Source organism: Pinus tabuliformis, chromosome 2_2 (genome assembly GCF_031772625.1).
Source record: "Pinus tabuliformis cultivar Carrire ecotype Pingquan chromosome 2_2, CPIR1, whole genome shotgun sequence".
Classification (NCBI taxonomy): Eukaryota; Viridiplantae; Streptophyta; class Pinopsida; order Pinales; family Pinaceae; genus Pinus; species Pinus tabuliformis.
Genome location: NC_142300.1, coordinates 224,343,924 through 224,365,646, shown reverse-complemented (window position 1 = coordinate 224,365,646; position 21,723 = coordinate 224,343,924). Strand labels below are relative to the sequence as shown.

At 38.4% G+C, this 21,723-nt stretch overlaps 1 protein-coding gene across 1 annotated transcript in view; it reads right to left on the bottom strand.

The window, feature by feature from the left end:
- Positions 1 to 251: 251 nt before the first annotated feature.
- LOC149192127 (regulator of nonsense transcripts UPF2) overlaps positions 252 to 21,723 on the bottom strand; it is a 234,878-nt gene continuing 213,406 nt past the window's right edge. The window contains exons 11-12 of the mRNA XM_089404492.1: positions 4,007 to 4,192; positions 252 to 1,850 (exon numbers count right to left, since the gene is read on the bottom strand). Coding sequence (XP_089260618.1) covers positions 876 to 1,850; positions 4,007 to 4,192 — 1,161 coding nt within the window. The 3' untranslated portion in view covers positions 252 to 875. The remainder of the gene's footprint in view (positions 1,851 to 4,006; positions 4,193 to 21,723) is intronic.

Below are 21,723 nucleotides of genomic sequence, written 5' to 3'. Positions count from 1 at the left end.
CTCACAGTAGGCTGCAGCACAAGTTTATATGAAATTTTAAGGCATAACTAGACAGGAGAGTGAAAACTGTAAGCCTCCGCAACTAAAACGAAATATATGTTAACGAAATATTATCCAAATAAACCTCTATCACTCTGCAAATTCAGATTCAACATATACACTGATACTCCCATTTTAATAGGCATCAAAAAGCATTGTCTAAGAAAGCCATGCACTAATCGCTCATGACTAGAAAATCCAACAAACAAACAGGAAAATAAAAACCAACTAAATGTTTAAAACTCCATCTTCCTCCACCGAAAATGGAAATAGGTGTTTTTTCACAGATCAGATCCAAATTCTTTCAAATATAATCATGCCCACCTCCGAAGGGTACAAAAATTGATAATGACTTGAATGCCACATACGGAACAGCTACGTAAGTATAAATACATCATACATTAAAATGTCGAGCCAAGTCCTGTTTCTGTTGAAAATTATGACCGAGTGCTGTAGTTGTGCAATACAACTGTAAAACTATTTTTCTCCCAGACACCAAGACACCAACATTACTGTCCATATTTTAGAAATGAAAGTCTTGACTTGCACCATGTTCACAGTTCCCGCATCTGCACTGAAACTCACATAAGACCTTAAGAAAGACGTCTGTTAAAAGCAACAGCAGTTATCTCACTGTATCGTACAATCACAGAGTACAGTTGTAGAAGCATCCATGCTTCAACATCATATAATTAATAACACCGTTCAAATTGGGATACCTCTCACAGCATCACAACCATTTCTTCGCTTCAGTTATATGAGAGACATCAAGGAGGAACAATCCCACACAGCCATCGAGAGAACCAAGATATAACAGAAATGATTTTAGTAACACACTATCTCCGTCGGCCATGGCTAGCACCTATGGGATGATTCCTTTGACGTGCACCGGGCGGTCGTCCAGAACCTTCCCATCCTCCCCGGCCACTTGGCATTCTATTTGAGATACCTGAATTTGCTGGGGACCAATTAATTGGCTGTGCTGCACCAGTGGATAAATCCTCTTCCTCCCGCTCATTGTATTCGAGAACCAGTCTCTTGATGTCCTGTTTCTCTTCAAGTTCAGCAGCTTCTTTTTGTTTTGTACTTTGCACAAGAGAGCATCCCCTTGGAATATTCAATTGCTTGGTTTGTTGCTTGTTACCTTTCTTCACAAGAACTCGAAAAGAGACACTGTTTTCACTGTTTTCTTCGTCTACAACCTCATCTCCACTTTCTATCTCAGTTCTGCTCTGCTCTTTGGATCCTTCAAAAAGATTCATGGGAATTGCCATGTTTAGCATAGGACGTGCCCGCAGTTCTAATTTGCGAGAATCTAAACTCTCCTGCATAACAGCCCTTAACTCGCGCTCAAATTCAGCTTGTTCCACTGGATCAACATCCATTAGTTTCTTCTGTCTTACCTGCACATTTTCTTCCTCTTCAGAGGCCACAGGTTCTCCACCATCTTCATCTTCGTTTTCATCATCACCTTCATCATCATGATCCACATACTTGTCTTCATCCAAGTCTTCCTCATCTTCATGGCCATCAGGCTCCAAGCTACTGCTTTCTAATTCACTTTCACTCTCTCCATCATCAAGCCCCGTACCATTTTCCTCCATCCCATTCACTGCTGTTTGTCCATTACCTACAACGGGACCAACAGAATGTGAAACAGGTTTGCCTCCTTCTGTGTCAGAATGTTTTTCACTGCCCATCTTTTCAGAAAACACATTACGCTCCTGCTCTTCCAACTCATTTATAACAGCATCTGCTTCCTCAATAGATGAATATCGAATCATTTTTGGCCGCAAATCAGCAAAAAGGTCCTGAGAAGAACAACAACAACAACACTGGTATCAACAACAATTTTGCATAATCCAATATCGGCTGCCCCAAAAGTACAGAAACAATTGCCAAATTCAACTATTCCAAAATTGTAGAGGCTCAAGCTAAACTATAAAGGTTGCTTAAGCAAAAAATACACCGCAAAAACAAAGTGAGCCGAACAGTTTGACATAGGCAAGGAAAAAATTATATAGATAATTTTCCAAACCCAAGAAATTTATTTTACGCAATATGAAAGAGGAATTTAGAATTTTGACCATATAAAACCTGCTATCTACACTGTGCAATGAATGTCAATGTAAACGTACAATAATACTTACACCTGAGAGGTAATCATTATAGACACAAAACGATAAATCAACGTTGATTTTAAACCTGAACGAAGACCTGAAATGAGTCATGTCTATCAACCTGTTTATATTGCATATTATTATATTGGTCATTTTTTATTTTTTAACTGACCTTGATTCTGGGCGAACTGTATGATTTGTGACTTTTGTCTTCTATGGCATTCATGAGGATGGGGGTCAGGGAGTTAATTTGCAAACCATATGGTGGGGGGAGTTAACATGCAAACCATAGGGAGTCAATGTGCAATACAATAATACTTCCAATTGAGAGATAATCATTTTAGACGAAATTATAAATCAACGTTGATTTTAAAACTGAACGTAGACCTGAAATCAGTCTATCAACCTGTTTTTACTGCATATTATTACATTGGTCATTTTGAATTTTTTAATTGTCCTTGATTCTGGACGGAACTGTATGTTTTGTCTTCTATGGCATTCATGAGGGTGGGGGTCGGCAAGTTAATTTCCAAACCACATGGTGAGGGGAGCTAATGTGCAAACCATAGGGAGTTAATGTGCAATACAATAATATTTTCAACCGAGAGATAATCATTTTAGACACAATGATAAATCAACGTTGATTTTAAACCTGAACGTAGACCTGAAATCAGTTATGTCTATAAAACTGTTTATACTGCTTATTATTACATTGGTCATTTTTTATTTTTTAATTGTCCTTGATTCTGGACAGAACTGTATGTTTTGTCTTCTATGGCATTCATGAGGGTGAGGGTGGGGGTGGAAAGAGTTAATTTGCAAACCATATGGTGGGGGAAGTTAATATGCATTGCACATTTCCAAACCATATAATACCCCCACCCTCACTTGGTACCAAATTAATTTGCAAAATGTCTGGTGGGGGGAGCTAATGTGAAAACCATATGATATATATATATATATATATATATATATATATATATGGCTTTTCTCTTGTGATTATAATAAGCTTCTTCTGTTGTGATTATCGCCCATTACAAAAGTTTATCGCATAGTATATCACCACACGTTGCATAGATAATACTTTTCATGGCCTAAGTTTCAAAACAGCGAGTGACTTGGAGAAACGATGCCACATGAGCAACAGTTTTGAAAATTAAAAATGGATGCCAAGAATAGATATGGCCCAGAAACCATCAAGGGACTAAGCCTACCCAGTTTTAGGAAAAATGTTGAGTGTATGTGGGAGAAGCCCCCAGGACATTAGGCATGCCCCCTTCTGTCCCCAAGTCCATGGGAATAGGGAAATGCAGGGTACATATCCACAAGATTGGAGAGAGGTTCTGGTGCTACATCAATTTTGCTAGATATAACTTTCACTTGAAGCACTATGCACAGCACAAGGGCTTTCAGGTTGCTCAAGAGTCCCAGCTTACTGTGCAATTTTTCCAGCTAATTAACAAGTCCCATTTTCTGGCATTTCAGAGAAGCAGGAAATATATGGCAGGATCTGCTGAAAGATATAACTATTTAAACAAAAGCTATAAAGAGAACACTAAGTATACTGTTCTTCCTGAAAAAGTGGCTATTGAGAATTTAATGTAGCAATGGACTCATCCTGGGAAGCAGTTCGATTGGAGAATTCTACAATTGAAGAATCTATTTAAATTTAGCAAAATGGTGATGCATTTCTAGGCAATTCGGAGGCAGACAAAAATTATTTAGACTAATACATAAATACTATAATGAATATCCTAATATTGCAGGAATTAAGGAGATTATTGTATGTAAGATTCTTGATTGACAAAGAGAAATCCCTTAACTAGAGAGTTGAAGTTAAAACCAACCTGGAGATCAAACTCAATATCCAGGGCTATGGCCCCTTTGCTAAGAATATATCTTTGAAAAAAGACCAGAAACTTATCAAGCCTCCGTTTAGAAGAACCTCTATCAAAGAAGTGACCACATGTCTGAAGACAAGTTATCACCATCCGAATGCGAAAACAGTCCTCTGGTGGATCCAGTGTGTCAAGCTGATTTCATCACAACCATGGAAATAAGTAAGATCTTCTCTTCAAGTAATAGAAAGATGCACAGACACTACTGTAACATAAAATCAAGGCAAAGACCAACACAAACATGATATCATATTAAAAAGAAAGATCAATCTCACTGCAAAAGCAACCACCTTCTAGTCTCTAGCATCTGAAAATCAGATAGTTACCCAATAAAACCAATGCAAAATAAGTACTAGTCGTTGATATCAATCACACTTCAAGCACTGGCAGAATCATCTAAAATATCTCTGAACTAAAGTAACTTCCAAAAGTCAAAACGTACAGCAAGTCATATGCATGATGATATTTAATTTCCAGAAAAAGGGATGGCATTCACCAGTCTTTCTTATATACAAAGACTATAACAGGTCATAAATAGTGATCTCATTTATGTAATACATTTTCCACTGTAATCATGATGCATGAAAACAAGGAAGATTTGGATAAAATTAAAAAGCACATGCAAATGATAATTAACAAAAGTTATGGAAGTTAACATTTATGTGCATGAAATCATACAATATAATGGAATGCTTAGTCATATCATATGTTTCACTGCTTATCCTCATTAAATAACTTGAACAAGTTGGCAATCAGTATCAATGTAGATTTTTCCCTCATTTGTTAAATAAAATGTACATCGTTTTTCTGTTGGAAGTTATTCTTAGAGCATACCTCAAGGAGCTGCACCAAATAATACAGACTTCCCTTAACTTAAATGTCAGGTTTTGAAGGATGCCTACTCTGCCAAAATTGCTGGGGACTTGCCACTCAGCCTCAACATTTTGTACATCAGAGTGCCAATTAGGTGCAGCAAAACAATAATGAGAATGGATCTCTGACAGATGACTTATAATTCATAATATTACTAGTGGAGCAAGGCCCTGCTGTCAAAATGTCTGTTTTTGGCACATTTCATAAGGTAAAATACTGGAATAAAATCTCATTGCAAATATTATTAGACAAAATAATGTAGTGTCTATTTTGTAAGATATAGATCCTAGGAGGAAATAAGGATTAAGGTATATAGTTAGTGATATAATAGGGTATAGGGCAATGCTATGATATGTTAGGACAAGATGACTATGATGTAAGAAGACATGAGTCATGCCGTACAGGAAAACAGAACATAGCTTAACTTCCCTTTTTTTTTCTTTCCAAGAAAAACCTCATGGGGAAACCCAAGTGATGCTTCCCCGTATTCATAGATAGAATACCTAGTAAACACATGACCATGGTCTAGTACACCCCACCCTGGGGGACTCAACGCCCAGAACTAGCCAAATGCCTAACAACATTGGCCACAACCGGTTGATCTAACCCCTTAGGCTAACATGGCTTCTCCTTCTATGTATATATGTAGTCATCAATGTGATTAATATGGATTAAATACATCATTGATTCCTCTGACACATCTGAGCCAATTATTTCTAACAATGGTATTAGAGCAACCACCTGATCCAAAGACACCAAAGAATTGTGTTGGGACCAGTGTGGAAAAAGTCTGCAAAAAATCCCGATTTAATCCTAAAAACACGATTTTTTGAACTAAACGATTTAATCCCCCGACTTTTTGGCGACTTTTTCACAAAGGAAAAAATCGCGATTTTTTCCTTATACTCCCGATTTAATCGGTAGTCGACCCAAAAAGTCTCCCTCCCTTCCCAGGCCACGGATAAAGAGGCCGCAAAGGTGAAAAAATTGTAAATTGAAGCTTCCATCCATGCATTTTCAAGTTATTGCATTGTATTGTTTGTCATACTTCTTGCGAGCATAGTAGTCTCATTTGTAATCTGTTAGTTTTGAGGTTAAGATATGTTTTTGTTTTCCAAGGAAAAACAAATCTTTATACTTCATATTTCTAGTTAGAAAGTAAAGTATACATTGGCTAAGCCTCCAGGCTTTCAGTGATCCAGACTCTTAACAATCACTGCCCCTTCAAAAGATTACAAAAGTACCAAAAGGACAGACATACAACAGTCTTCAGTAGAAAGAACCCCACACCATCAAAAACATTGTTATAGTTGTTGAATGCTTCCAGAAGAAACAACAAAGAGGAGGTCATGAAGATCAAATAACAACAACCTGTCCAAAAAAACAAAACCAGTGCCTCAAAAAAGAACCCATTTTCAAACAGGAACAAAGTACTTGTGAAATCTTGTGACATAAAAGATCCTTCCTGCAATGAGAGCACGTTTTGAAAGAGAATCTTCTTTAGTGGTGAACTCCTTGTAAATGTGGGGAAAGGTTATGTATCATAAGTGGATTTTACCTCCAAGAGTTTTTGAATAATAGATGCCAAGACTAGGTTAGTAATCTGACATCTACTGTTTTCTCAGAAAATAAGCAGCTTGGAGTCACCAAGTGTTAATTTTCACATCTACTGTGATACTCACTGTTTATTTTCATTGGACCTACCACCTGACACCTTATTACCCAAGCAGATTACAATCTACTGAATAAATGCATGACTTATTTCTTAATACAATTAGTGGAAACAAAAATTAAAAGGGGAAGAGGATCTCAGTGACTGATTACTTGATGACTTTTAGATGACTCATGATATACATTTATTATATTTTTTGTTGATATTTTGACTCTTGAGAGTTGAGACTCATCAGACAGGACTCAAAATTTAGGAGTTGATTCACTATTTTGATATGTGATGTAGCACTAGACTTCATATACATATTATATATTAGCTTACTTTACATGTTTATGTGGAAATGCATTTATTTGATGTTGTGGATACTCTAGATGTTAAAAAAATAAAAATAAAAAATGAATAATTTTGTGTTTTTTTTTTTAATTTTGCGACTTTTTGCCGACTTTTTCAAAAAACTCCTGACTTTGACGAGTTTTTCAACTTTTGGACCCTTGCCGAATTAATCCCGACTTCGACTTTTTCCACATTGGTTGGGACAAAGCTTGGCACAAACATCTAGAACTATCCAATTTTTGCATAAGAGATAACACTGATACTTGAAACTGAAGCAAAATTATACACATCAAAGACACCCAAGGAATATAGCAGCAAATAATGACAAGTGAAAAGTTGTATTTCTACAATAAAAGGGAAAATTTAGATGAAAAAAAAGGCACTAGGCTAATTTTATTAAGTTTCCAAGATGGAAAATTTAGAAAACCAAATTAAATTGAAGAATTTATAATACTGACAGCAAGTTGATTATCTGACAGTGGCACAGCCAAGAACATTATTTCCAGTAGCATTTGATTAGAAAACAGTATCGAGGCAGGAGTAAATATATATTTCTATGAACATGAACACAAACAATCAGGATGATGAAGACAGATGATACGACCAAAAACATTCTACAGGCAGGCAGCATACTCCACACATACAAAAATGGACAACAGCAACAGAAAAGCAAACATAATCAGCAAATATTTTTTTTAATTCTCAAACCCTGAAACCCAATACCACGACAGTGGAAGACTGACAGGAATGGCATTGTTATCTCTCAAACTCTACCCTAGAATGTAAAGTCTTAACCTCTACAGGAGAGCCGAAAGGAACAACAGGCAAGCAGATGGCAGTAGATTAGCCCAAATTGACTACGACTCAAATAACCAATAATTGACTGTTGGAAAATGCAATGTGGTAGTTATTAATTCCAATTTTCCTTAACCTTAATATTTGCTTGTGAACTTGCTTTATCTTCTTGTGTTTTGTTATTAGATATTTTTCATCAAACAAATATCAAGAGCAAAATAGTAAAGACAATGGACACAGAAATTCGGCTCCAAGCCAAGGGAAAACCCCTCCAAGGGGAAAAGCCCAAAAAAAACACTTATCTTATTATCGCATCTGCTTCAAATGAGATAATAAAGACCCAAACCCTAGACCAGGTCCTCCTCCAAGTACCAAGTCAACCCTTCAGATTAAAAAAGCTCAATCCTATATCAACCAGCTTCTAGCTGTAACTTCGACCACAGCTTTGACCTTGTAACTTAGTCTTGTTGCTTCATCCTACAACTTCAGCCCTGTAGCGAAACCCTAATCCAGCTTCTTCAAGAGATCCTTCTTTGAGCAACACAGATCCTCCCAAGATCAACGAGGTCAAGAAAGAGTATTCTTCCTTCCAACAACATGAGACTACAACTTGCTCTTGTGCAATTTGGACCTGCAACTTCAGCCTACCTGGAAGCTACAAAAACCCTAGATTTCGCACGTGTGAGAGAGATAGAGCCCAAAAACCAAATTTCTTCCTTGTTCTTGCCTTCTAGACCTTGGCTCTTCCTTTCTTCTTGCTTCCCAGCGGCAGATCGAATTTCCTTTCTTGAGATCGAACTTGTGAGTGAGTGAGTACCAAATGAGGTCGAAGCTACCTATGTTTATAGCCTTTCCAAGGGGTCGAATTCCCTCCTTTAGGCCGACTTGACGCTGCCAGGGCTGACTTGTACTTTGGAGGTTTCCAAGACCTTCTAGACTCAAAATAAATTCTTTTACAAGATAAATCTTGCCTAGAAGGGTCTTCTAAACATGATGTTGACTCTTTTGACTCATGACAATAAATAGTATGACCTAACAAACCCTAGAAGCATGAAGAACGTGTTTTTACCTAAAAGACCATCAATAAGGAGCATGAAGCCCATGCTTTAAAATAATAACTTTCCTTTTTTCTTTGCTTGTTTGTTACATAAGATATTAAGATATATATAAGATAGTAACTTTTCTTTGTTTGTTACATAAGATATACATATTGAAATGAGTACAACAACAATTATGAAGACCGAAACTAGATACTTTTCCAACATTGACTTGCCCTTGAACCTATCCAACCAAATCAATCCATTCTCTGAAGATGCAATTACAAGGGAATTGAGTTTAAAAGTGAATTTTACACCAGTCTCCAATCTTATTAGCAATGAAGTGATAGATTAGCCCAAGTCATAAGGAAATGCAAACTACATCTCAAACCATCCAATCCAGAGTACAACCTTATGCTTGCACTGAATCAAAACAATATGTTACAGCATTGTTGTCCAACCATGTGTTTGAGAAGAATTACTTTGAGATGATGGAAATTGTGCGATGAAGCATTGATCCTAAAATGAAAGGTATTGTAAGTTTAGCCATTATATTAATCCTTTGAATGCAGAATTAGTGTTTATGTGACAAAGAGCTCTGATCATTACATTCAGAGATCTACCTTCATGCTTGAAATGACATTGGGATACCATCATTTCATGTTGTTGTAAATTATTGCCTCAGATATCAATACCTAAGGACAAGAAGTCAATAGATCACAGTAATGAAGCTAACCAAAGTGAAATCTGTTCAAGATATCTCAGATCAGGAAAATAACTAATGCAGCATGAAGTGATAAGAATGAACAGCCCAATCTACTCTTAAGTATTTGTTTTAAATTTATTTCATTAAACAACAGGGGCCATAATCCAACTAGTGACCAGATTTTTCAAATCCAAGCTATGGGTTAACCAGTGGTATTATTACATTCACTAGCAGATCCTTTAATATATGTGTATTCATCATAGACTCATCCACTGGAACAGAAATGCCAATTCTGCCATATATTTGCATTAATAATAACATACTAAATCCTCAAAGCCAAGTTAACTCCTTTATTCATGCAAATAATTTCCACATCTGAGAAAAAGCCAAGATAAGGTGTGCCCCTTCTAGAAACTCCTAGAACCCACACATGTAAAGGAGAGAGAAATGGTGCCCTTCTGGAAGGATTCCCACATGTGCCATGTAATACATGTCTACATGACTCATGCATGCTCCAAATGTGAAAAAGTGTACAAAGTGTCGATGTGGACACCTTAGTGATGTTGTGGCATCCTCGTCATCATCCACCATGTTGACGCATATCCCAATGAAGTGGCATGCATCTCAATGTAGGTAGATATGGCTGAACCAATGTACAGTGTACACAGATCCCAAAGAAATACACAAACACCAAGGCAATGGCATAAATCCATAGACATGGTGCACAAATCTCGAGGCATAGTACACAGTTCTTAATGTAGGAGCACCCACCTATAATGATGCATCAAGCTCCAAACAAATCATTAAGCAATTCCCATTAAGTGATTCTCTATTAACATCTTTACCAATGAAGAACCCCATGCGAGTACCTGCAGGCTAAGTCACAGGACACGTCCCCTAGGGTCCCGTGTCTCGTATTTTACGTATTGGACACGAAAACGGCCCTAATACGTGTCCAATACGATTTTTGACGTGTCATAAAAATCGAATACGTATTCTACGTTTTCCCTTCGTGTCATAAATTTGGAATACGCGTATTTGGTACATCGAATACGTTGCCCTAACGTATTTCGATTTTTGAATACGTATTGAAAAAAAACGTGGTTTATAACGTCAGCGTCGGTCTATTCCGGGGTTTTTTTCGGTTGTTTGGAGCTGTCGTGTGTCGTGTGGAGCTGCGGGAGTGTTCGTTCAAGACCAGCGTTAAACCAGGACCAGCGTTAAACCAGTAAGCCGAATGATATTTAATATTTATTATTAATTTAGAAAGTATTAACCGATGCCCAACTTCTTTGGTATGCTTACCTCCCCTGGCCGCACACTGATCTGAAGTTCGATGAAGTTTTAGTTACAATCTGTCAGTCAGTAATTTGTGCAGAGAAGGTCTGAGTATAATGAACGTGTGAGAGAGAAGAGGACCACTCGCACGACGCAAGGTTAATTTAATTTCCAGCGAAAACTTCTTTTATACTTTAGGTGGAACTGCAGTTAGGCCGCAGTTATAGATTGTCTTTGGCCGCAGAGAATGCACCTGCAAAAGCAAAATAAGAAGAGACCCAAACCCAAAAATTATTCCAGAAACCCTTGCCAAACTTCTTCTGGTCAGATATTCAATACTATTGAAGCCCCAGGTTTCTCAGATTAATTAAGCATTCACGTTACATTTGCTCGCTAAAACTTACCACACTGTTAAGTTAATCATCTATCGTTACATCATCATATAAACCATCACACAGTAATGGTTACTTAATCAACTAACTCTCGAGTCTCACGTTATTTATTATTTCATTAGGTTGTGGTTACATGCCAGTGAACGATAAATGTAACAATAAAACCCAGTAAAGAAACAATCCTATAATTTCAATTTGGATCTCTGAGTTTGAAGCTCAATGTTCAGATTTCAACTGTTACAAATTTAATACTCTGTACTTTGTATCCTACAGCACATTTGCATATACAGAATTAAAGACACATATCTATTATCAACTGTTACAAATTTAAAAATTAATACTCTGTTCTAGTCACTTTTGAATCCTGATCAGCTGCCAACTTGCCACCTTCTAAGGACATCTTCAAGGCATGGAACCCTGCTTGTTTGTCTGTATTCATAACTTCACCGTTATAGTCCCATATGAGATATCTGTAGCAATCTAAACACAGTGACACACTGATATAATTTTAATATTTTATAAACTGTCAATACTAAATAGTAAATAGTCATCCTCTTACCTGTGTAAAGGAGTGTCAAATTCATAATTATTGCGGTTTGTGACAAATTGACAATTTACAGACAGTAAGAAACAGCAAGACTTTAATTGTGACTTTAATTGTTTTTTTTTGTAGGTGAAGGTGTGTGGAATTTATAACAGTTCTCACATTAATGGCTCAATCATCCAAGGCAGCCGGCAGAGGTCAAAGGAAGGGCAGTGCTTTTCGTGGTCCCCGCCCTCCAACTCCAAGTGTTTCAGTTTCTGTTTCACCTTCTGTTGGTCATAGTGCCCCAAGTGCTTCAAGTGAAGCTGTAGGTGTTTCTCAGCCAACATTAACATATGATGCTGCTGCAGCAAGACAACAAGCACAGCTAAAAAAATACCCTCTCTGGAAGTATGTAACCAAGAAGCATGTGCCAAACACTGGTCCGGGAGGGAATGTGCATTGGTCTTGTAATTTCTGCAAGGGTGAATTTAGGAGCACTTACTGTCGAGTTAGGGGCCATTTGTTGGGCCTTCCTTGTGGAATTGGAGCATGCAAAACTATCAGTCAGGACGAAAGAATGGATTTGGCAAGGGAGGATGCAGCTGGCTCTGTGAATGTGGTGGCAGCAAGCAGGAAAACTAGTAAAAATGAAGATCCTCTTCCATTCTTGAGGAATTCTAATATTAGTAGATTTGGGAGAAAAGAAATTCAGCCAACAAAAAAGAGGGCAGCCCAAACTTATAGTGGTCCAATGGACAAGATTTTTCAGCGTGAGCAGCGAGATGAGGTTGATCTTACATTGGCATTCTTTTTCTATCTCAACTTCATTTCTTTTAATGTTGCACGGTCTCCTATGTTTATTGAGATGTGTCGAGCTCTAGTTGATAGGGCTCCAATTGGGTATGTGCCTCCAAGTTCAGAAAAACTTAGAACCACATTGTTGGTGAAGGCAAGGAAGGAGGTGGATAAAATTCTACAACCTATTAAATCATCATGGATCTCATCTGGTGTCAGTATTGTCTCTGATGGATGGACAGATACAGCACGCCATCCTCTCATCAATTTCATGGTATATTCTCAAAATGAACCGGTTTTCTTGAAAGCAGTTGATGCTCTTGGACAATACAAGGATGCACAATATATGGGTGAGTTGTTTATTAAAGTTATTGAAGAAGTAGGCATTGAAAGTTGTGTGAAAATTATCACAGATAATGCACCTGTTTGCAAAGTAGCTGGCTTGATTGTGGAAACTAAATATCCACAAATATTTTGGACACCATGCATTGTTCACTCTTTGAATTTGGCACTCAAATCTATTGCTTCAGATGTGACATGGATTGGCAATCTTATTGAGGATGCACGCCATATCCGAAATTTTGTGCAAAACCATACCAATGCCCTCACAATATATAAAGAGTACACACATCTATCCTTGTTGAAGATTGCAGATACTCGGTTTGCTTCCTCGTTCATCATGCTTAAGAGGTTGAAGGAGGTGAAGGCCGCTCTTGGGGCCATGGTTATTTCAGATCTTTGGTCTTTTTGGAGAAAGACGGATCAAACAGCTTCAAAAAAGGTAAAGGACATAGTGTTAGATGATGGTTGGTGGGAAAGGGTGGATCTTACCATAAAGATCATGAACCCTATCATTTCTTTCTTGCGGTTTGCAGACACAGACCAGCCCATATTAGGAGAGGTTTATGAGGGTTGGGATTCCATGATTGAGTCTGTGAAGACTATTGTTATGGAGAATGAGTGCCCTGCATATGAGACATCAGCAGAGAGCTTATGGTCCACCATACAGGATATTCTTATCTCTAGGTGGGATAAGAATTGCACACCTTTGCATTGCTTAGCTCACTCTTTGAATCCCAAGTACTACAGTCAAGAGTGGCTCCATGGTGGGACCTCACACAGATACCCTCCTCACATGGATGGAGAGATTTCACAGGGGAGGAAGATAGCATTCAGAAGGATGTTTCAGGATAACACATCTTTTCTTGAGGTGGAGGAAGGCTTTGTAGAGTTCTCCACTGGCACCAGGAGATTTGGGGCGTATGATGTACTTGGAGATAGGGGGGTCAAAAGTGCCTATGCATGGTGGGCAACTCATGGGGCAGCATGTCCTATTCTACAACAGTTAGCCTTGAGGGTCCTCTCTCAAATTACTTCATCTTCTTGTTGTGAGAGGAATTGGAGCACTTACGGGAATCTATATAGTTTGAAAAAGAGCAGGCTTGAGCAATCCAGGGCGGAGACAATGGTGTATGTGCACACCAACCTTCGTCTTATTTATAGGCAGAGACAGGAGTGGTTGAAGGGAAAAACAAAGATGTGGGATGTGTTTCCTGATGATATGGGCTTGGATGACAGTATTGAGTTGGCATTAGCCAACATGGATCTTAATGACCCAGTGCTAGAGCCAGTGACTTTTGATGATGAGACACAGCATCTTGAGGGGTCATCCTCCACAGCAGCAGATCCTGGATTGGGCATAGAGGAGGAGGATGGAGTACAGTCAAATGGCAGTGGCAGTGATGGTGACTATGACATAGAGGACATGGACTATTGATAGAGTGATGAGTCATGACTCATGGACTAGTACCGAGCTATGATATTCCTACTTATTTTGTATCTAGTATCTACTCTTTTGTATTTTCCATTGGCATTCTCTCAGGAGTCAGTATCTACTATAGTCTATGATCTATCTATGTACATTGTAAACACTGAACACTGAACAGTGATACATTTTGATTTTGATGACTTAATGGAAAATCTGCATTTTATGGTTTTAATATCTAAGTTCTAAATTTATAATTAGTAGTAAGTACTTACTACTTAGTTTCTTATGTGCTTGTAAGTTGTAAATTATGATTCTATTTATTTTTTTAAAGTGAATTATGAACTTTGAGAAGTAATTATAATTTAATTTGATTAGATAAGCTGCAACCTGCAATTTAATATGGATAAAAAACTATATTTCGGTATATATATATATATATATATATATATATATATATATATATATATATATATATATATATATATATATATATATATAAAACGTGTCCCCCGTGTCCTGTTTCCAGGTCGCTGCGTTTCGTATTGAATACCTCGTATTTACGTGTCCTCTGTGTCTCGTGTCCTCGTGTCATGTGACTTAGCCTGCAGGTCTTTGCGGGTTCTATACCGAGTCGGGTCACTTGCATAGAACCCGCGCTTAAGACCCAGACTTGGCGGGTATTTTATTATACCCGGCTACCCATATAAGACCCGCGGGTATGCTATAGAACCCGTATCCGACCCCTATAGGTCGTCGAGCCTCAAAAGGCACATATTTTTTTTTTTTTTTTGGAAATGAGGTGGAGGAAAAGGGAAATTGGAGGGAAGAAAATGCTTTATACGAACCTCTCTCCCTTCCATTTGTCATTCAATTGTCATTTGAGTGTTTGTCTAATTTCTATGAGTGTTGAGTGACTCAATTGCATACGGAAGGAGCTCTTGAAGGGGGCTAAAGGAGGCTTCATCAGATCAGACCCAGCTTCAAGTAGGCTTCATGAACCTTGTTTGAATGTTTTCCATGTAATTTTCCAGATTTTGTCACCATGCCACCAAAGGGTTCTAGAAAGTCTCGTGATTCGGCATGGGCACATGGTCAACGAATCATTGTCGGTAATGACCACCATGTCAAGTGCAATTATTGCAATGCCACAATGCATGTAGGCATAAACAGGATAAAATACCACCTAGCTAGAATTCCTGGGTATGGTGTGGGATGCTGTCAAAATTGCCCTGAAGAAGTCACTACTGAAATGGCAGCTGCTTTGGAATCCATTAAAGAAGAAAGTTCTAAGAGGGCAAAAAGGAAGGATGAGATTGTTGGGATAGGTAGATCTTCATCTCAAAGTGAAACACAGATTCAAGGTCCAGGTATTAGTAACTCCTCTTCAAATGTCATGGAAAATAGGAGTATAACCTCTTCTTTCTTCAATCCTCATACAACTCCAGGATCTCAACCAACCTTGGATACTTTTAATGAAAAGAAGAGGAAGGAGGCAGATATGGCAGTGGGGAGGTTTTGGTACCATAATAGTCTTTCATTCAATTATGCAAAGTCTTATTTTTATCAGCTCATGGTGGATGCCATTGCAAGTGTTGGCCCTAGATACAAAGCCCCATCTTATAATGCACTTAGGGGGGAAGAGCTAAATGAGGAGCTTGAGTGTGTCAAGGAACAATTGGAAAGCATTAAAAGCTAATGGAAATTTATAGGTTGTACAATTATGTGTGATGGGTGGACAGATCAGAGGTGTAGAACAATAATAAATTTTGTTGTAGCTTGCCCTAAGGAACCATGTTCCTAAAATCCATTGATGCATCTGCAAATGTAAAAGATGCACATTTGATTTTTGCATTGTTGGCTGATGTGGTGGAGGAATTTGGGGTTACAAATGTTGTCCAAGTAATCATAGACAATGCAGCAAATTATGTGTAAAGGTTGCTTTGTGCCAAATATTCCACCATGTTTTGGACTCCATGTGTTGCCAATTGCATAGACTTGATGCTAGAGGACATTAGGAAGTTCGAGCGGGTTGCAAGATGCTATGCAAGAATGCAAGCAAATTACCAAGTATATTTATAATCATGCTTGGGTGTTGAACCTTATGAGCGAATTCACACAGGGTGAGCTTAGTCGCCCAGTTGTATGAGTACCCATCTTTGAGAAGAACATTTTGTAGCCAGCAAAGGGTATTTTGGAAAAATTGCACAAAATCAAAAGCATTGTCCGTCAAAGCATCTGCCTTTGGTGATGGTTTGTGGGACAAAGTCACTGAGATTGTCAGCTTCAATGAGCCCCTTGTGAAAGTCTTAAGATTGATGTATGGATAGAAACTTGAAATGGGATATATTTATGAGGGCATGGACAGGGACAAAGAGGCAATCAAGACTTTCTATAAGGGAAATGAATCTAAATATCTTTGTATATGGAAAATTATTGATTTCAGGTGGGACAAGCAACTACATTCACCATTGCATGTAGCAAGACCATATCTCAATCCGAGCTTATTCTATAATGAGAGGTCTAGCATTCAAAGAGATCCCGAGGTGATGAGAGGTGCCATGATATGCATTGAGAAGATGTTCCCGAATCAAGATATTCAGGAGAAAATCAACATACAACGAGATATGTACAAGGAAGCATTTGGCATGTTTGGATTCAGCTCAAGCCAATGTCTCAAGGACAGGAAAATGCCTTGTAAGTGCAAATTGTTAGAACTTAGCTTGTAATTTTGCTAGTTCTCTTTTATATGTTTGGCATTGCAAATTGATAATCTTTGTTGTTATTTTTATACAGCATTGGTGGATAGAATGTGGCACTGAGGCACCACAATTACAAGAATTCGCCATCAGAGTTCTGAGTCAACCCTGCAGTGCTTCGTCTTGTGAACGCAATTGGTCAGTGTTTGAGCACATCCACAACAAAAAGAGAAACAAGTTGGAGCATGAGAGGTTGGAGAAGTTGGTTTTCATCTACTACAACCTTTGAATGCTCACAAAACAAGTGCAACCAAAGGATACAGATCCAATTTTATTGGATACTATTGATTTAGAGTTTGATTAGGTTGTGGAGGGGGAGTCCTCTGATTTGAGTTGGCTTGATGAAGAGACTGAGGATCTCTCTATTTTGCCATCTCAAATGGAGACTCCAAATACACCTACCTCACAGTTGCTTCAGCCTTCCGATGTTAGCACTAGCTCCACGAGGGCTTATTGTAGTCGTAGTCATCCATGAGTGATGAGACTCAAGATTTTTATGAACTTATGAGACAATCATTTATCATTTATGACATGTATTTGAATTTTGAACTTGCTGACATTTTTTATTTTATTTATGGAATCATGAGTCCTTTTCTTATTTAGTATCTAAATGCTTTGCTTACAAAAATCAAATATGTTATGTTATACTTTTATAGATATGAGATGATGTTATGAATTATTGCATATATTGTGGCCTTTATAGCTTGTAAGGATTGGAATTGTCATTAGTTTTTTTTTGTGCTTAAAATTTACCATATTTTAACGTTCTTTTGTATTTTGACGAGTCTTATAAGGGTTGTCCCCAAATTTTATATGAGTCGACGAGTCATGCAATATTGATCTTTACACAAGTTGATGTTATATATTACCTACATTTACCATGGTGGGACGCTTTCACCCTCATTACGTGTTAATTCCCAGGACACAAAGTATATCCTAGGTCACTTGGTTAGAGATAGGTAAAGATGGTGATTTAATTAATGGAAACCAATATTATTAGAACCGAACTGGTCATCGAACCAATCAACCCCAAAACTAGGAACCAGATCAGAACCAAAACAAAAATTGAAAAAAAGACAATCGACCAAAAGATACATAAATATACAAATTTTGAGTTGAAAAAAGAAAAAAAACATATATAATCATGTGCATCCATATGAATCCAAACCATTTTACGCAAATATGCAAAGTTTCACATATATATAGCAAGGGTGCATATAAGCAAAATAGCACAAGTGCAATCCACCTTTGAACCAAAAATACATCAACAAACAAGCCCTATATGGCCTCTAGCATTCAAAAAAATTCAAGCTACAACAAACACCTACATCTCATCAAAACCATTGCCTATATTGGGATACTCGTGATCAATATCACCCTCTAAGCATTAAAATAAGACAAAAAGATTAACATGTCAAATCAAGATTTTGTTTGAGTGTTGAATACACTGTTACTAGGGTCATGATACAAGTCAACACTCAATGACACCAACATCGAGGTACACAAAGGGCTTGCTGCTCTTCCTTAAATGCTAGTTCCAAACCCTCACACATGACAAAATCCAACAAAAACATTGCACTCGCCCCAACTTGAAACACTAAAAATGGTTAAAGTCTACTTGATTTTGAGTGGGATCTAAAATTTCACTTTCTCCATATGAAATCCAATGAGATTGGAACCACTCTCAAACACCCTGAAACAATTAATGATAATGTTAAAAACTTAAGTAAAAGGATGAAAATGAAAGATAAAGGAGGTTTTTAAACGTTACTGTAAATCACATAGCATTATAGGGCATGTTACTGCTCAAACTAGCAAAGGGTCCTAAAAGGGGATCCTTGAAGGGCTACTACCAGGTTAAAGGCAGCAATGGAGCAATAGCCGATTGTCACCTCAGCTAAGGCTCCCCTACTCTTTACAGACTTTCATTAATGAGAGGAGACCCATTATGATAAGGATCACAAAATGGATTGATCAATGATAGGTTGAGGGGTGATCCCAGAAACCTATTCACAAGAGAGGCTCAAATATGTGGCTTTCCTACTTCGGAGTGTAAGTTTGAAAGGCTCTCAAGGAAGGGTTTAAGGAGAATTTCAAGGTTTAGGTTCAAGGTATGTATCTTATAATGGAGGTTCCTAAGCCCTAAAATTCTTATGAAGACTTGGATTCCAAGTGATCCTTGAAGGATTATCCTTAATGGTGTATAGGACCACACGGGACCAAGTGGACCCGGGGTTAGGTCAAGCAGATAGGATTTAGCAACCAGTTATATGCTTGACCTATTCCGGAGGGAGAAAGGGACCAAAGAAAGAATTTTTGTGCAAGGCAATATGAGGCTCCCAATAAGGTTTCTAGCCTAAGGAAACCAAGGGCAAGATTCAATCTCGAGGCTAGGGCTTGAGATTGTGGAGGTTTGTCGTTACACCAAAACCCGCAGGTGTTGGTAAACGTAACAAACAGTGACTAGGATCCCCAGGGTTGAAATTACAGATTCTATAGAGGTGCGGTGATTCTTCCAACACCCCCCCTCAAATGCAACTCGGGGGAATCGAACCTGGGTCCAAGCTCTGATACCATGTGGAGGTTTGCCGTTACACCAAAACCCGCAGGTGTTGGTAAACGTAACAAACAGTGACTAGGATCCCCAGGGTGGAAATTACAGATTCTATAGAGGTGCGGTGATTCTTCCAACAGAGATATCTCAAAATCCCACCATTGGAATTTCTTCAAAATTGGAGGGCTCCTAGGAGACACACTAACGCAGTAGGGGCCAAGAGATCGAATTTTTTTGATGGGTGGTTTGCAAGATAAATGATGCCCTAGGGGACCTAATGGGCTAGGCCTAGAAAAGGAGAGGGAGTAGGATAAAAAGGTTTAAGGTGATCACCTTTGGGTGGACCAGTGCCTAATCCTTTGGGGAGATTGGAGTCAGGTAGAATTATGACTATGGACCTTTGAATTTTCTAGGTCAAGGAGGCCTCAAAGACAACTTCGCTTAGCACTAGGGCAACAACAAAAGCAGCTTCAAAGACTTTATACTTCATTTTGCAAGGTAGATGGCTTATCAAGATGAATTTCAACAATGAAACATCCCTAGGAACATTCATTCATTATACATGGCCCACACATGAAGTATTCACTATCTCGAAATAAAATTTCCACAACTTCACATAAAGAGAAGCAGCAAATAAGCCCTAGTATAGTGAAATTCCTGCAACAATGTATGTCACAAAAATAGAGAGAAATAATAGCATTAAATTGTACTTACATGTATAAGAATATATCCAACCATCCAAAATCTTGCTATTCAAGAAGCTCCAAGACATGAGAAAATAATCCAAATATCAAAATTCATTCCATGCTCCAAAATTCATCCTCCAAGAAGGATAGCGAAAATCTCTAAAGAGATACATGTTCCAAATCCAAGTGATGCTGCTAAAATGAATCCACATCAGTTGTATTTATACACCCCTAATGAGTTTGATTTAGCTAATTAGGCCTACATCAGCCCCTAGAATAAAATAATGTGCAAAATAACCAACTTTTGGTGACAAGCCCACCAAACTAGTTCATAAACAGAAGAATAAGCCTCTCAAGAGGTCGAATGATCAATAGTACATGTTGTTGGGCCTTATAAGAGACCTAATGAAGTCCAAAGGTCTCATAATGAGGAAGAGGACTCCCAAAAGTAGTGGACAAGGGGTTGGCCCCTCGTTCTCCAAATATTAAACCTGTGGTGCTCTCAATGGGTGTGGGGGCACACAAGTAACGTCATGGGTCTGCAAATAGATCGAAAATGCCTGTAGACCATCTGCAAGGGCTCGGATGATGGTGTAAGTGATGTCACATCATCATACAGGTCCTAGGTCATCTGCCAAGTGCATGGTCAATTGTGGGGCCAACTAGGCATGGTGAACCAGATGCATCTTCCTCATCTAATAGGTGAATCTCAAGCAATCTTTAAATGTCTCTGAGGATCCATGGAATGTTGTCTATTGTTGTGGGGCCTCAGAGATCTTTACACACACCCTACATGTGCTAATATAGCCCTATGAAGGGAGTGACATATGTGGTGTCGGGAAGAGAGACCATGCAACCAAAATTGGGGTTTCCCGTGTAGTGCCAACCCTAAACCTAATGGTCAGTAGAGGAGATCCCACGAGACTAGGATACAAGGCTAACCATGAAATCAGGCAATGGAGACAAGAGTACAAACCTAGCCCACTCTTTCCGCTGAATCCCCCCATCAATCCATGCCCCAAAGTGCGTAAGGAAAATTACTCAACTATACAAATGAAAAGCCATACCTTCAAGGTCATGAGGCCCACCTTCAAAAATACAATCATAACAAGAGGTCGAGGGACCACATGGTTGGCTCAAGTGATGAAGATAATGGCACATCGAGCTATCTGGGGGCTGCAAGGGGCTGCTGGCTGCCGATTGCTGACCGAGGACCATCTACGAGAAATTTTCTCCTATATACACTACCCACAGGTGGTGGGTAACAGGGTCAAAACCCCAAACATTAGGTGCCTTGCCCACAAAACCTCCAAAGGCTTTTCCAATCGGAAATACCTATCGAGCTACCAAAATTCAACAAAAGAAGGCTAACAAAATTCAACAAAAGAAGATAGAAGAAGATGCATAATAGAGAGAGAAGGGAAAAATTGCCCCGCTGGACTTCTAGAATTGAAAAATTAGATTGGTGGCTTGTCCAACTTTGGCCTTCTTATTC